Source organism: Xenopus tropicalis, chromosome 7 (genome assembly GCF_000004195.4).
Source record: "Xenopus tropicalis strain Nigerian chromosome 7, UCB_Xtro_10.0, whole genome shotgun sequence".
In the NCBI taxonomy this organism is placed as follows: Eukaryota; Metazoa; Chordata; class Amphibia; order Anura; family Pipidae; genus Xenopus; species Xenopus tropicalis.
Genome location: NC_030683.2, coordinates 130157260 through 130171965, shown reverse-complemented (window position 1 = coordinate 130171965; position 14706 = coordinate 130157260). Strand labels below are relative to the sequence as shown.

The 14706-nt window shown below is 48.2% G+C and overlaps 1 protein-coding gene across 2 annotated transcripts in view; it reads right to left on the bottom strand.

The window, feature by feature from the left end:
• Positions 1-353: 353 nt before the first annotated feature.
• Positions 354-14706, bottom strand: part of emc1 (ER membrane protein complex subunit 1) — a 15131-nt gene continuing 778 nt past the window's right edge. Inside the window, exons 2-24 of one of the 2 annotated variants that reach the window (XM_031905355.1) lie at positions 12773-12897; positions 12594-12659; positions 12427-12517; positions 11501-11629; positions 10197-10323; positions 9934-10083; positions 9178-9348; positions 8677-8748; positions 7947-8000; positions 7740-7862; positions 7560-7656; positions 7355-7471; positions 6409-6417; positions 5982-6181; positions 5097-5246; positions 4198-4359; positions 3969-4088; positions 2762-2899; positions 2093-2266; positions 1801-2011; positions 1608-1692; positions 906-1035; positions 354-823 (exon numbers count right to left, since the gene is read on the bottom strand). In XM_031905355.1, the coding sequence (XP_031761215.1) occupies positions 644-823; positions 906-1035; positions 1608-1692; positions 1801-2011; positions 2093-2266; positions 2762-2899; positions 3969-4088; positions 4198-4359; positions 5097-5246; positions 5982-6181; positions 6409-6417; positions 7355-7471; positions 7560-7656; positions 7740-7862; positions 7947-8000; positions 8677-8748; positions 9178-9348; positions 9934-10083; positions 10197-10323; positions 11501-11629; positions 12427-12517; positions 12594-12659; positions 12773-12897 (2881 nt within the window). In that variant the 3' untranslated portion in view covers positions 354-643. The remainder of the gene's footprint in view (positions 824-905; positions 1036-1607; positions 1693-1800; positions 2012-2092; positions 2267-2761; positions 2900-3968; positions 4089-4197; positions 4360-5096; positions 5247-5981; positions 6182-6408; positions 6418-7354; positions 7472-7559; positions 7657-7739; positions 7863-7946; positions 8001-8676; positions 8749-9177; positions 9349-9933; positions 10084-10196; positions 10324-11500; positions 11630-12426; positions 12518-12593; positions 12660-12772; positions 12898-14706) is intronic. The other variant, XM_031905356.1, reaches the window with a different exon arrangement.

Here is a 14706-nt window from a genome sequence, read left to right as displayed (position 1 = left end):
ACAAGTTGGTGAACCACCCCTTTAAGATGGATATACACAGCCTTATATAAATTGGCGACTCAGCAGGTTAGTAGCCCATGAGCGCAGTGTGTCTGACCAATAAATATCTACATCATTTTAGGCAGAACAGGTTTGAATATCCTATTGGGCGAGAACCACATTGACCAATGGATGCAGTCCTCTCCAAGGTCTGCAAGATGAGCCAGTCTAAATGATTGGATCAACCCAATTCGACCCAAGCAATAGCGGAGCAACCCCCGCCCCAACCACAACATCCCCCGTAGCTAGGGGCCAAGTGTGAATCCAAACAAAACTGGTACCTGTAGAACAAGAAGTGACTATAACTACCAGCAATGGCTGCCATCCAGAGCCCCATAGCAACACCATTTCCAAGCCAGAGTGAGTCTAGACCCACGATTCAGTTCAGACCAGACATTTAAATGGCACCTCGGCGGATGTCGGTTTTACAGAAATTCAATTTGAATCAGTTGCCCAGATTTCCTGCTTCTACCCGGCGACCAATTAGAAACGTCTCCACCTATTAGGCGATGAGAAATTCAAACAGTGGAACGAGATCGGTCTTTATCCAACATAACGAGGCTGTGAGATAACGAGGAATCTGGCCTTGCTGTGCGGAACGGATTTAGCGCCAGGCGCGGTTCAGCAGCTTGACCTGGGCCAATCGCTTTGTGATCATGGTGGCGAAGACCAGGCCAATGAGGACGCTGCTGATCAGGATGTAGTCATAGTCGTCCTTCAGGACATCAAACTGCTTGGAAGGGTAAACGCGTGTCTGGTAAATGTCCAATCCGTAGGCCACAACCTATTGGAAAATGGAAACCGATAAGCAAACATGGTTGGTCACCAACCAAGACAGGAATGGCACCTTGCGCCAAAACCCTTACCAGGCAGGTCGACTCCAGGCCCGAGGGGGCAGTGTAAAGTCCGCGCATTCGAGAGATCGTCTGGTTGTAATTTATAAAGCGTTCGGCGTGTATCTGAATGTCTGGCGTGTAAGGGATTAGATTCTCCTCCCTGCAATGGGCATTTAAAGAGACAGTGCACAATTACTATTGCTCTCACACAGCACGGAAACCCCTAATATCCTTCAAAAGTAGGAATAAATCCCATTATTATATGCCGAAATCCAGCTGCAAAACAGTTTTTCTCTTTCTGTATCAATTAAAATCCTGGCAGGGGAGGAGGGACTAAAACACTGATGTTACAGATTGTAACAACTTCTCCACAGCTTACAGACAGCATGCAGGAACTACATAACCCACAATGCACTGCACTGGGATGTTCCTTTCCTTATTGACTTGTGCGGCAGGGGATTGTGGGATTGGGAGGAGGCAGGCAGAAGGCTAAGGACAGTCGGCTACTGTTACATTTTATTTGAGTCACAACGTAGTCAGCCAGATCAGCAGGAGAACAGGGGGTGGGGCTTAGGGAACTGTTCCAAACCAGATTATTACATTAAACATCATGGAAAGGCTGTGAATATTGTAAAGTGACTTGAAATTATGTTTAATTTTCAAAAAGCTGTGTTTAGGTGGAGTTCCCCTTTAAAAGCATCATTATGGCGGCTGGTTGACTACAGATCTCACCTGGTGTATTCATTGGGTATCTCTGGGCGCCGTGGGTCCAGCAATGCTTTGGGGAGGGAAAGGATAGCTCCAGAAGGAAGACCAACTGCAGGGAGAGATAATAATTACAGCCCATATTGGGATCCAGACTTATCTCATGTTCCAGATCACAGTAAAACTGCAATTAATAAAGCCACGCCCACATCGTACTTACTGAGAACGTGGCGACTGGTGATGCCTCGCTCGGTTATGGTGGCCTCCATGGCACGGATGGCCGAGGGGAAGATGTAGGACTGCTGTAGAACATGGGGGAGCAGCGGCCGATCCAGGGAGCTGAAGTTGGTGCTGTTATATTGTTCCGTTCCTTCATAAAGCTCTAGAACCGTCAGCTCATTGCGCCGAGCCTTGCTGTTCCAGTACTGGTACTGTGGGTTAGAGAGCAGGTGTTACGCTAGGAGCAAGATGGCCGCGGGGTTAGATAAACAGTAGGGTGGCCATGATCTTACCACCACCCAGTTCTCTGAATGGACGATCTCTACAGGGCCCCGAGCCCTTCTCTGCACGGATGAATGGATAATGCGCCCCGTGACCCCATCAATGAGATAAATCCCTATAAAGCAGCGCTCGGGGTGCGTGTCTGTGCTCTCCGTCACCAGCGCCAGCAGGTTGGGGTTCAGATACTGAAGGAGAAAAAAAAACAAATCAGTTCTGTAACTTTTGGCCTTACCCATATAGCTTTATCACTGGGTTAATGTTTTGGTGTTACTTGTCCTTTAATCACAGTAGTTCAGATGTTACTTGACAAACCATAGGGGGGAAACCACCTTTAATATGTTATACAATGTCCTATTTCTAGCAACTTTGCAAATGGTCTTTATTATTTATTTTTTAATAGGTAATATTTTTATTCCGTATCTTTCTATTCCCTCCTATTGATATTCCAGTCTCTCACTCAAACCACTGCCTGGTTGCTAGGGTAAACAAGACCCCAGCAACCAGACAGCGGCTATATTTTGCAAACTGGAAAGCCGCTGAACGAATGATTAAATAACTGGAAACCTATAAATAATAAAAAATGGAAACCAATTGCAGATTGTCTCAGAGCATCGTTGTCTACTTCATACTAAACGTTAATATAAAGGAGAAAAACCCCATTAAAGATGGCGTTTCCTCACCTTGTAAAGAACGCTGCGGTCGCCCATTACACGCCCTTGGGAGTGAACATGCTCGTTGGATCGCTTTCCCTTTATAACAGTGATCCTCTGCAGGTCTGCTGGGAGCAAAACTTCCCAAATCTCCTCTGTAGAAAGGTCCTGGAACAGATAGACGTAAACATTGTTTCATTCTCAAAATGTAAGGTGCTTCAGTAAAATCTATTGGGGTGCAGGGGTTAGTACAGGAGGGCCCTTGATTTTATGCCAGACAGGATCTTTCACTCAGGGTCAGACTGGGCTTTTGGGGCACTGGGAAAAACCTGGTGGGCCCTGTGGCCCCTGCCAGCCCAGGCCAACTCCCAGCGCATGTCCCCCCCTCCCTCAGCTGCAAGGGGGAGGGGGTTTGGTTTCTAAACTAAGGTGGGGCGCCCCCAGTAGGCAGTCCCGTTGGTTTCTGGACACCCCAGTCTGACCCTGCATTGCCTCCTTGTATAACTGACAGTGTATGTGAATTGATAGGGACCTTAGATTGTAAGCTCCCTGGGGCAGGGACTGATGGGAATGGGATAGGGACCTTAGATTGTAAGCTCCCTGGGGCAGGGACTGATGGGAATGTGATAGGGACCTTGGATTGTAAGCTCACTGGGGCAGAGACTGGTGGGAATGTGATGGGGACCTTAGATTGTAAGCTCCCTGGGACAGGGGCTGATGGGAATGTGATAGGGACCTTAGATTGTAAGCTCCCTGGGGCAGGGGCTGATGGGAATGGGATAGGGACCTTAGATTGTAAGCTCACTGGGGCAGGGACTGATGGGAATGTGATAGGGACCTTGGATTGTAAGCTCACTGGGGCAGAGACTGGTGGGAATGTGATGGGGACCTTAGATTTTAAGCTCACTGGGGCAGGGACTGATGGGAATGGGATAGGGGCCTTAGATTGTAAGCTCACTGGGGCAGGGGCTGGTGGGAATGGGATAGGGACCTTAGATTGTAAGCTCACTGGGGCAGGGGCTGATGGGAATGTGATAGGGACCTTAGATTGTAAGCTCCCTGGGGCAGGGACTGATGGGAATGGGATAGGGACCTTAGATTGTAAGCTCCATTGGGCAGAAACTGATAATAGGGATGCACAGTAAGCAGTGTGCAGCACTGGGGGGATACTTTTGGGGCTGCACAAATAAAGGATAATACTATAGCAGGGGGGCCAATAACCCCCAAAGGCACTCACCTTATGCAGCCGCAGGCCCGTCATTTTGCCTTTTTCCGCATCTACCAGATAGAAGAATATGGTGGGAGCCAGCTCCTGTAGCTGCTGCAGAACGTACTTTGTAGCGGGGAAAGCAATGACCTGTGAGAAAGAAAAGGTTCCAGACATAATGCCCAAGCCACCAGCACATCGGTAGTTAAAGGCCCCTCCCAAATGTCTCCCCTTTGTAATAGATTCTCCCCTCCGTTACCTTGTGCTGATCATCCAGCAACAGCAAGACCTTGGCGTAGTCATTGTCCATGATGGGGAGGAGCAGAGACTGCAGGATGGGGCGATTCAGGGGCGGGGGGGCCAGCTGGCTCAGCTTCCCAAAGATGGGGTTAAACACGTACATTGCACTCTTCTCTGTTATCTGATATTAACCAACAAAGGGGGGTCACAAAGAGAAACACTAGGGAAAGGGACAGACACAGTGACAGTTACACATAACTATAAACCCAGTGAGAATGAGGAATGAATGGATATTGGGGAGTTGTATCAGGAGTCAGAACCAGCAGTGCAGGGAAGGGAAAGGGACAGACACAGTGACAGTTACACATAACTATAAACCCAGTGAGAATGAGGAATGAATGGATATTGGGGAGTTGTATCAGGAGTCAGAACCAGCAGTGCAGAGAAGGGAAAGGGACAGGCACAGTGACAGTTACACATAACTATAAACCCAGTGAGAATGAGGAATGAATGGATATTGGGGAGTTGTATCAGGAGTCAGAACCAGCAGTGCAGGGAAGGGAAAGGGACAGACATAGTGACAGTTACACATAACTATAAACCCAGTGAGAATGAGGAATGAATGGATATTGGGGAGTTGTATCAGGAGTCAGAACCAGCAGTGCAGGTAAGGGAAAGGGACAGACACAGTGACAGTTACACATAACTATAAACCCAGTGAGAATGAGGAATGAATGGATATTGGGGAGTTGTATCAGGAGTCAGAACCAGCAGTGCAGGGAAGGGAAAGGGACAGACACAGTGACAGTTACACAGAACTATAAACCCAGTGAGAATGAGGGATGAATGGGTATTGGGGAGTTATATCAGGAGTCAGAACCAGCAGTGCAGGGAAGGGAAAGGGACAGACATTATTACCTTATCCTTGACCAGCAGGGTGCACTGAGGTGGATGAGGGAAATGAGCCGTTGTTCTCTGGACGAGTAACTTGAAGGAAGAGCCGGGGTGCACTCCCTGCAGGTAGAACTTCCATAGGATGCTGCCAGAGCTGCTCTCAATGCCAAACAGCTGCACATACAGGGAAGGGCACAATGGGAAGGAGAATCAGCCAATCCAACCAACACTGTTTTCCCCGTGTGTCCCCCAAACTGTACCCCCTGGAACTTACATCTTAGGTACAAGGGAGATTAACGGTGAAATATGAACCCCTATATTCCATTGTTTTGTTTAAACCCTATCAATATCTCCCACAAAATCAGGAAACCCGATCCGACTGAATTTTCTAACCTGGCCGATCAATATCTGGCCAATTATCGGTCGGGCAGGCCCCTCGTTTCTGTCTCTACATGGGCCGATAAGCTGCCGAATCTGTCCAAGGGACCCATATCAGCAGCTACAATCGGCCCGTGTATGGGGACCTTAACAATTACAATACAATTGTAAGCTCACAGAGCACTGCCAGGGTCAGTGACCCCCACTGGAAAGTAGAAAAGCAAGTTAAATAATTAGAAAATGATAAGATAAATAATGAAGACCAATTGCAAAGATGCTAGCAATGGGACATTCTATAACTAAATGTTAACATAAAGAAGAACCAGCCCCTTGTGTAATTAACTCCTCCTTATCTGTAAAACGGAGGCACATTCAGCGGCTGGTGAAGGGAGGGGCCTAGCCTTTAGCCTATCAGAAAGGGCTAAATTAACTGCTGCTGAAGCAAGAAGTTGTTGAACAAGGGGCCTTTAAGCCGATTGCCGAGTCTCCAGAATTCTGCCCCCCGATCCTTCTTCGGCAGTCATTTCTCACCTTTCCCGAGGCCGTCACCATAACCATCATCTTTTGCAGGTTGAAGTCGTCCCTAGCCAGGGTGTCTACATTGACCTCGTTGCGGATTTGGCTGCGGGGCTTCCGGGCGTCACAGAACATCTTCCAGAGGTGGGCGCTCCAGGACTGCAGCAATATCAGCTGGGAGGAGAGTCGCTTCAGCACCATCCCTAGCAGCCCATCTGAAGTGGAGAACGAGAGTCACTTATGGGCAATGTCCGACCCGGCCCAGAGTGAGAGAATATCAACCAGAAATTCTTCCCTCCTACTGTTTAACCCTCTATGTAGCTATCCCCCCCCCCACACATACAAGGCCACAGTACAGACAGACAGACAGTGAGGGGCAATGGAGAGAGGCAGCTGGAGAGTGCGGTACAGTTATATTAGAAGAAACGGCCGGTGCAGTTACCTTGTATAGCTGGGTCCGGGCAGCAGTGAAGCAAAAAGAAGGAAACACAGGAAAAACAGAGCTGTGCGTGAGAAAGGTGCTGAAACATGGATTATTTAGGGACCCTACAAACCCCCCCCAAACCCGCTTATAGGTGCCTAACCTCAGAAATATCCCTTGCTTAGTTATACTTGCTACAGAGACATGCTTATGGTCAAACACTCGCCCTCGTGGCAACCAATAAATGATCTGCTTTCACCTGATTGCTTGTTATAGTTACAGGGTTGGCCAGAGTTGTGTATAACCCTTATATGAACCATACACGGGCCAACTCAAGTCCTTTAGACTGATTCGGCAGCTTATGTGCCCGTGTATGTGGCTACCAACAGGTCTTTCCCATTGGATTGGGGACTGCATTGGCCTTGGTCCGACTGCTCCTATACCTGCCCTAGAGCCAAACAATCTAATTAGCCTGATATTGCCCACCATAGGTGGGGATATTGGGAGAAGTTCTGCTCGTTTGGTGATCTCGCCAAACAAGTTGATCTCAACGTATATGGCCCCCTGTACTGGTTCCTCCGATACTGGTCATGCCCCCAATAAGATCAGACTATATTGCCTTGGTACCAGGCAATGCTGCCAATTCTTCTTCTGATATAGGACTGATTCTAGATCAGCGGTTCTCAACCTGGGGGTCGAACGGCCCTTTCACAGGGGTCGCCTAAGACCATCAGAAAACACATATTTGTGATGGTTTTAGGAGTAATTTTATGTTTGGGGGTCACCACAACATGAGCAACTGTATTAAAGGGTCGCGGCATTAGGAAGGTTGAGAACCACTGTTCTAGATGAAGTGGTGGCTTCTCATAATCTCAAGCAGAGTTGCCTTTACTACTTCTTCTAATGTCTCCGTGTAACAAACAGAAAGCAGGGGAGGTGCTTTGAGTTCCTTTTTAGGGTTATTTACCTGCTTTTTTGCCAAACTCCCCTTCCAGTTCAGCCTGAGCTCCTGTCAGAGGTAAATCGACCATTTCCATGGTGACCACATCAGCCAATGATTCCTCACGCAGCCATATTAATTTCCCTGTGAAAGAAGAGAGGGGCCGTATTACCCACACATACCGGAGGCAAATGAATAGATACTGGGGCATTAGGGTATTAGCAGTAATTACCCGGCTGCTGGAGGAACAGGAGCTGGTTATCTTCAGTCTGTACCAGGGCTCGGTAACCCACAGAATCGTCCTTTCTCAGGAATGTCTGGAGGTAGAACTTAAACCAAGAGAAGGGGAGTGAAAGTGAGTTTGGGAAAAGGCAAGAGAAAAAACGAGAAACGGTTTGTCTGTTCCACCTACAGAATCGGGTCGCACACAGCTCTGATCCAGGGTGAAGCTCATGGTGGTCTCCAGCAGGCGCCGGCCGCTATCAGCCATGTACAGATTGATACTGTAGGTGTGACCGGGGCAGTACCAGGGCTCCTGTACCGGGAGAAAGGAAGCTGCTGTATCAGTACGATGCCAAGATGGCACCCAGAGACAGACTGACTATCTGCACATCATTACCTGAGCACAGCTTTGTCCTGTTGGATTCTCAGGCTCCGCTCCAGATTTCTGGTTCTGAAAGTAAATGTATGAAAATAAATGAACCCAAAGCAGAAAGTAATGGCTTAAGAGTCTAAAACCCTGCATCCCACTGCCTGAGGCTGAACTGTAGAACTATAACTGCCCTTAGAGACAATTAGTGCCCCTGGTTCTACAGTAAAACAGCACACAGGAGAATTGCAGCTTTCAAATGGGGGTCACTGACCCCGGCAGCCAAACCCTATTGCTCTGTGAGGCTCCAGTTTTATTGTTATTGTTACTTTTTATTCCTTATCTTTCTATTCAGCCCCTCCCCTATTCATATACCAGTCTCTCATTTAAACCACTCCCCAGTTGCTAAGGTATGTTGGAGCCCAGCAACCAAATACTTGCTGAAACTCCAAACTGGGGAGCTCCTGAACAAAAATGTAAATACACTACAAATAAATTGCCCACAGGAGCATGGCATCTTGTTATGTTTCGCGTATCAGTGGCACTTTGCTCTGGGCTCCAGTTGGGGCCTAGGGAATGCTCTGGGCTCCAGCTGGGGCCTAGGGAATGCTCTGGGCTCCAGTTGGGGCCTAGGGAATGATCAAAAATCATCCAAACTGTACCAGAAATTGAGGTCCCAACTGTTAGGCTGATTATTAATCAATTCTAATAGAAAGTGCAGATTGGGCCAGCATATAAATGTATGTTCCTGAGGACTTACCCCTTCGCTTTTGCACTGCATCACGGCGACAACTGTTTTCTCTCCTGCGACAGCAAAGTTCACCAGGGAAACCTGCAGAAAAGTAAAGGGAGTGAAATTGGGGAGAATTCCCCCACCTTAGCCCTCCCGCCAGTCCAGGGGCTCTCACTAATGCCACATGTATATAACACTTTGCTTGCTGCCTCAAGTCTTTACTGTGTTATATAAAGTGCAGCTTTTCTAGAGCCCAGTTCTCCATTCTCTGCAATGGCACTGCTTCATTTTGATTGGTTGTGGAGTTCAACCAATAAGCAGGCACCTAATTCAACCAATCATCAATGTCATTGGACAAATTACTTATATCATCTGTAAATCAGAGCTGCCTTGGGGAGGTTAAAAGAAGAGAATACCTAGCTAACCTTCTGTCTGACTGCTCTCATTGCCTGCCACTAGCTGTAAGTGGCTTGTCAGCAGAACAGAAGGGAGCCAGTCATGGCCACGTGCCCCATGGGAGGGTGATACCTGGGAGAAGTCACGCAGCGGGGTGATGACTCCATCGCGGTACTGCATTAACAAGAAGCGGCGGGGGGCAATCTGCAGGAAGAACTGTGGGAGGCTCGCCCCTATGGCATTTTGAGGGGCAGTAATTACGTCCAACTGAGTGAGATCTTCAGCCAATTCAATGCCCAGGGACTGTAAGAGACACAAAGCGTTTATTAGGCACCCCTAGTTACAGCAAGAGAGCTGTGGTTCACCTTTGTTAAATTGTTATAGAATATCCCATTCCTAGCAACTTTGCAATTGGTTTTCATTATTTATTTTTTTTAGTTTTTGAATTATTTCCCTTTCTCTTTTACATCTTTCCAGCTTTCAAATTGGGGTCACCGACCCCAGTACAATTGTATTATTATTGTTACTTTTTACTGCTTTTCTTTCTTTTCAGGCCTTCTCCTATTCATTGACCAGTCTCTCATTCAAACTACTGCCTGGTTGCTAAGGTAAACAAGATCCTAGCAACCAGATAGTTGCTGAAATTCCAAACTGGAGAGCAGCTAAAAAAAAAACTGAAAAACCACATATAATAAAAAATGAAAACCAACTGCAAATTGTCTCAGAATGCCACTGTTAATTTAAAAGGTGAACAACCCCTCCAAGCATGAAAACAATTATAAAGCAGGAATGTCCAACCCTCGGCCCCCAAGCAGCTCTTGGTTCAGGAAATCCTGTTGTTTGTAAATAAAGGATTGGACAGAACTGTTCTAGAGCCAAGGAACCCACCTGCAGAGAATGCCGCGTTGTCTCCTCACCAGAGAGTAGAGAAACCACATGAACAGAGGCCATTGGTTCATCGCCACAAACCAACACACCTTCTCCGACTACCCCACAAGTGCCATGCAGGGTGCGCAGCCATGGGGTTAATACCCGAACCTGCAAAGAGATACAAAGCTATACATAACCGGGACATACAGAGGCCATTCTGTCTACTGGAGCCGTGAGGGTACCAAGGCAAGATGGGCACGGGCATGGCACCCCAAACTGACCTGGTGGCTGATGGAGCCGTCTTCCACGCTGAACGTGAGGATAGTGAGGTGACTCTGGGGGACCAGTCCGACCACATAGACAGAACCTTTGTATGGGGAGTGGAGCAGCTGGTACTGCACAGTGTCACTAAGGGAAAGAGCTCAGGTTAGCAAAACTTATATATTATATATACCATTATATTCATCAGTGCAGCTTCTCTCCCAGGAGCCCCTGTAATAGAACTCAGAACTCCCCCCTTTAATGCATCAGCGCAGCTTCTCTCCCAGGAGCCCCTGTAATAGAACTCCCCCCTTTAAAGCATCAGTGCAGCTTCTCTCCCAGGAGCCCCTATAATAGAACTCTCCCTTTTAATGCATCAGCGCAGCTTCTCTCCCGGGAGCCCCTGTAACAGAACTCAGAACTCCCCCCTTTAATGCATCAGCGCAGCTTCTCTCCCAGGAGCCCCCTGTAATAGAACTCAGGACTACCCCCTTTAATTCATCAGCACAGCTTCTCTCCCAGGAGCCCCTGTAATAGAACTCAGAACTCCCCCCTTTAATGCATCAGCGCAGCTTCTCTCCCAGGAGCCCCCTGTAATAGAACTCAGGACTCCCCCCTTTAATTCATCAGCACAGCTTCTCTCCCAGGAGCCCCTGTAATAGAACTGCAGAGCTTATTTCCCCCTGCAGCCCCCTTAAATGCACCAGTACAGCTTTTCTTTCCCAGCAGCCCCTTATGGATAAAAGCAGTGCTTCTTTCCATCTACAGCCCCACTAATGGATAAGCTAATTTCACTCCATTGACTACATGCAATGAGTAAGTTTATTTATTTCCTGTTATTTATATATAGCCCCGACACACTTCCACAGTTCTTTACAGAGATCATTCCAATCAGTCACTGCTGCAGTGGAGCTTACAATCTAAGGTCCCTATTACATTAGCCTACAGCAGGGCCAATTTAACAGAAGCCAATAACCTGCCTTTATGATTGTGGGAGGAAACCCACACAGACAGGGGGTGAATATACAAACGCCTTGCAGATGGTGCCCTGGCTGGAATCAAACTCAGGACCCCCATGGGCACTAAAATGCAGCAGTGCCACCCACTGAGCTGCCGCAAAATATAAAATACCAGTAGCCCCAGCGATGGATCAGCACAGCTTGTTTCCAACTGGAGTCCCTGTAAAGTGTATAAGATCAGTAGACCCCCCCCAAATATTTTATATTTTGTTTTCAATTCCTTTATCACTAAGCCATGAGGTTCTAGAACCCAAACAGCACAAATGGATAGCTGGGTACCATGGAGAAGGAGATCCACTTCTTACCTCTCTGGGAGAGACTCCGACCATTTGAGATGTCCATTGGAGAGAAAGTGCAGGGATAACACGGAATTCTTCAGCACTGCCACATACCGAGCCATATCCTGACTGCCAGCAAAACTTACTGCCTGGAAACTGAGGCCAAGAGACTGGTTAATAAGGAAGAGCACTATAGAATAGACTGTACTGTCTAAGGGAAACACTATGGCACCTCCTACCCATATGTATAAATACAAATATACAGAGAAGGAATGTTCTGGGCACACAATAAGCTGTACCCCCATACTGTACTATCTAAGGGAAACACTATGGCACCCCCTACCCATATGTATAAATACAAATATACAGAGAAGGAATGTTCTGGGCACACAATAAGCTGTACCCCCATACTGTACTGTCTAAGGGAAACACTATGGCACCCCCTACCCATATGTATAAATACAAATATACAGAGAAGGAATGTTCTGGGCACACAATAAGCTGTACCCCCATACTGTACTGTCTAAGGGAAACACTATGGCACCCCCTACCCATATGTATAAATACAAATATACAGAGAGGGAATGTTCTGGGCACACAATAAGCTGTACCCCCATACTGTACTGTCTAAGGGAAACACTATGGCACCCCCTACCCATATGTATAAATACAAATATACAGAGAAGGAATGTTCTGGGCACACAATAAGCTGTACCCCCATACTGTACTGTCTAAGGGAAACACTATGGCACCCCCTACCCATATGTATAAATACAAATATACAGAGAAGGAATGTTCTGGGCACACAATAAGCTGTACCCCCATACTGTACTGTCTAAGGGAAACACTATGGCACCCCCTACCCATATGTATAAATACAAATATACAGAGAAGGAATGTTCTGGGCACACAGTGCATTATACTCTCAGTACACAAAGGGTATGGTGTCTCACCTTCCAGGTTCCAGGGTAGCCTCCCAGTTTAGGGCCCCAATGTTTGTCTCCCAGGAGCGCAGCAGGCGGCCCCCGGATACCGTAATAGCATCTGAGAAAAGAAAGAGATAAACTAAAGCAAACGGCCACAGGGGACCCTGGATAAACAGATGGGAAGTAGAACAAACCTTGGCCGAGCATCATCAGCGCATCCACGGAACCCTCGGACGTGTCCTTATCAACATGGCGCCACACTGTCGGGGGGGAATTGTACAACAGTCAGAGAGACACAGAGGGAGAAGTGGGGCAAAAAAAAAAATTAAGGGGCAGATTTATTTTATTCTGAATATACAAGTATTTTACTCACAAAGATCTCCAGTGCGGGAGTTCAGAGCAGCAATGATGTTCTTGTCAGTGGCCGCAATCAGCTTTTTGGCTCCCAAACCGGATTCCAGCGAAGCAAACTTGATCCTCCCCACGAACTGCTGCCTCCTACACAGGGACAGAGTCTCGATTAATCTCATTAAATGCGCACAAACGTCTAACAGGGGCAGATACCCTACTCATCTCATTCATCCCTGTGCCCCTACTCACAGTGGGAAACCCTAGTGTATACGTAGGAGGGGGTACCCCCAATTGTAATACACAGGGACAGATACCCTGCTCATCTCATTCATCCCTGTGCCTCCTACTTACTGCTGGGAAACCCTAGTGTATACTTAGGAGGGGGTATCCTCAATTATCCCTGTGCCTCCTACTTGCTGCTGGTTTTCTGAATCATTCCTGTGCCTCATTCTGACAATGTATAACCTGAGGGGCTGACAGACGCCTCCCTGAACCCATTTATTCCTGTGCCTCATTCCCACATATTGGGCCTGAAATAACAAACAGGGACAGCTCTTATTCATTCCTGTGCCTCACTGTAACAAGTTGTGCCCTAAAGGGAAGCGCAGAAACAGATGCCCCCACCGATCCCATTCATTCTCACAGCAGGTAACCTGAGGGGCAACTACCCCACTGATCCCATTCATCCCTGTGCCTCATTCTCACAGCCGGTAACCTGAGGGGCAACTACCCCACTGATCCCATTCATCCCTGTGCCTCATTCTCACAGCCGGTAACCTGAGGGGCAACTACCCCACTGATCCCATTCATCCCTGTGCCTCATTCTCACAGCCGGTAACCTGAGGGGCAACTACCCCACTGATCCCATTCATCCCTGTGCCTCATTCTCACAGCCGGAAACCTGAGGGGCAACTTCCCCACTGATCCCATTCATCCCTGTGCCTCATTCTCACAGCCGGTAACCCAAGGAATAACTACCCCACTGATCCCATTCATCCCTGTGCCTCATTCTCACAGCCGGTAACCCAAGGAACAACTACCCCACTGATCCCATTCATCCCTGTGCCTCATTCTCACAGCCGGTAACCTGAGGGGCAACTACCCCACTGATCCCATTCATCCCTGTGCCTCATTCTCACAGCCGGTAACCCGAGGAACAACTACCCCACTGATCCCATTCATCCCTGTGCCTCATTCTCACAGCCGGTAACCCGAGGGGCAACTACCCCACTGATCCCATTCATCCCTGTGCCTCATTCTCACAGCCGGTAACCCGAGGAATAACTACCCCACTGATCCCATTCATCCCTGTGCCTCATTCTCACAGCCGGTAACCCAAGGAAAAACTACCCCACTGATCCCATTCATCCCTGTGCCTCATTCTCACAGCCGGTAACCCGAGGAATAACTACCCCACTGATCCCATTCATCCCTGTGCCTCATTCTCACAGCCGGTAACCCGAGGAATAACTACCCCACTGATCCCATTCATCCCTGTGCCTCATTCTCACAGCCGGTAACCCAAGGAACAACTACCCCACTGATCCCATTCATTCCTGCCCCACTGATCCCATTCATTCCTGCCCCACTGATCCCATTCATTCCTGCCCCACTGATCCCATTCATTCCTGCCCCACTGATCCCATTCATCCCTGTGCCTCATTCTCACAGCCGGTAACCCGAGGAATAACTACCCCACTGATCCCATTCATCCCTGTGCCTCATTCTCACAGCCGGTAACCCGAGGAATAACTACCCCACTGATCCCATTCATCCCTGTGCCTCATTCTCACAGCCGGTAACCCGAGGAATAACTACCCCACTGATCCCATTCATCCCTGTGCCTCATTCTCACAGCCGGTAACCCGAGGAATAACTACCCCACTGATCCCATTCATCCCTGTGCCTCATTCTCACAGCCGGTAACCCGAGGAATAACTACCCCACTGATCCCAT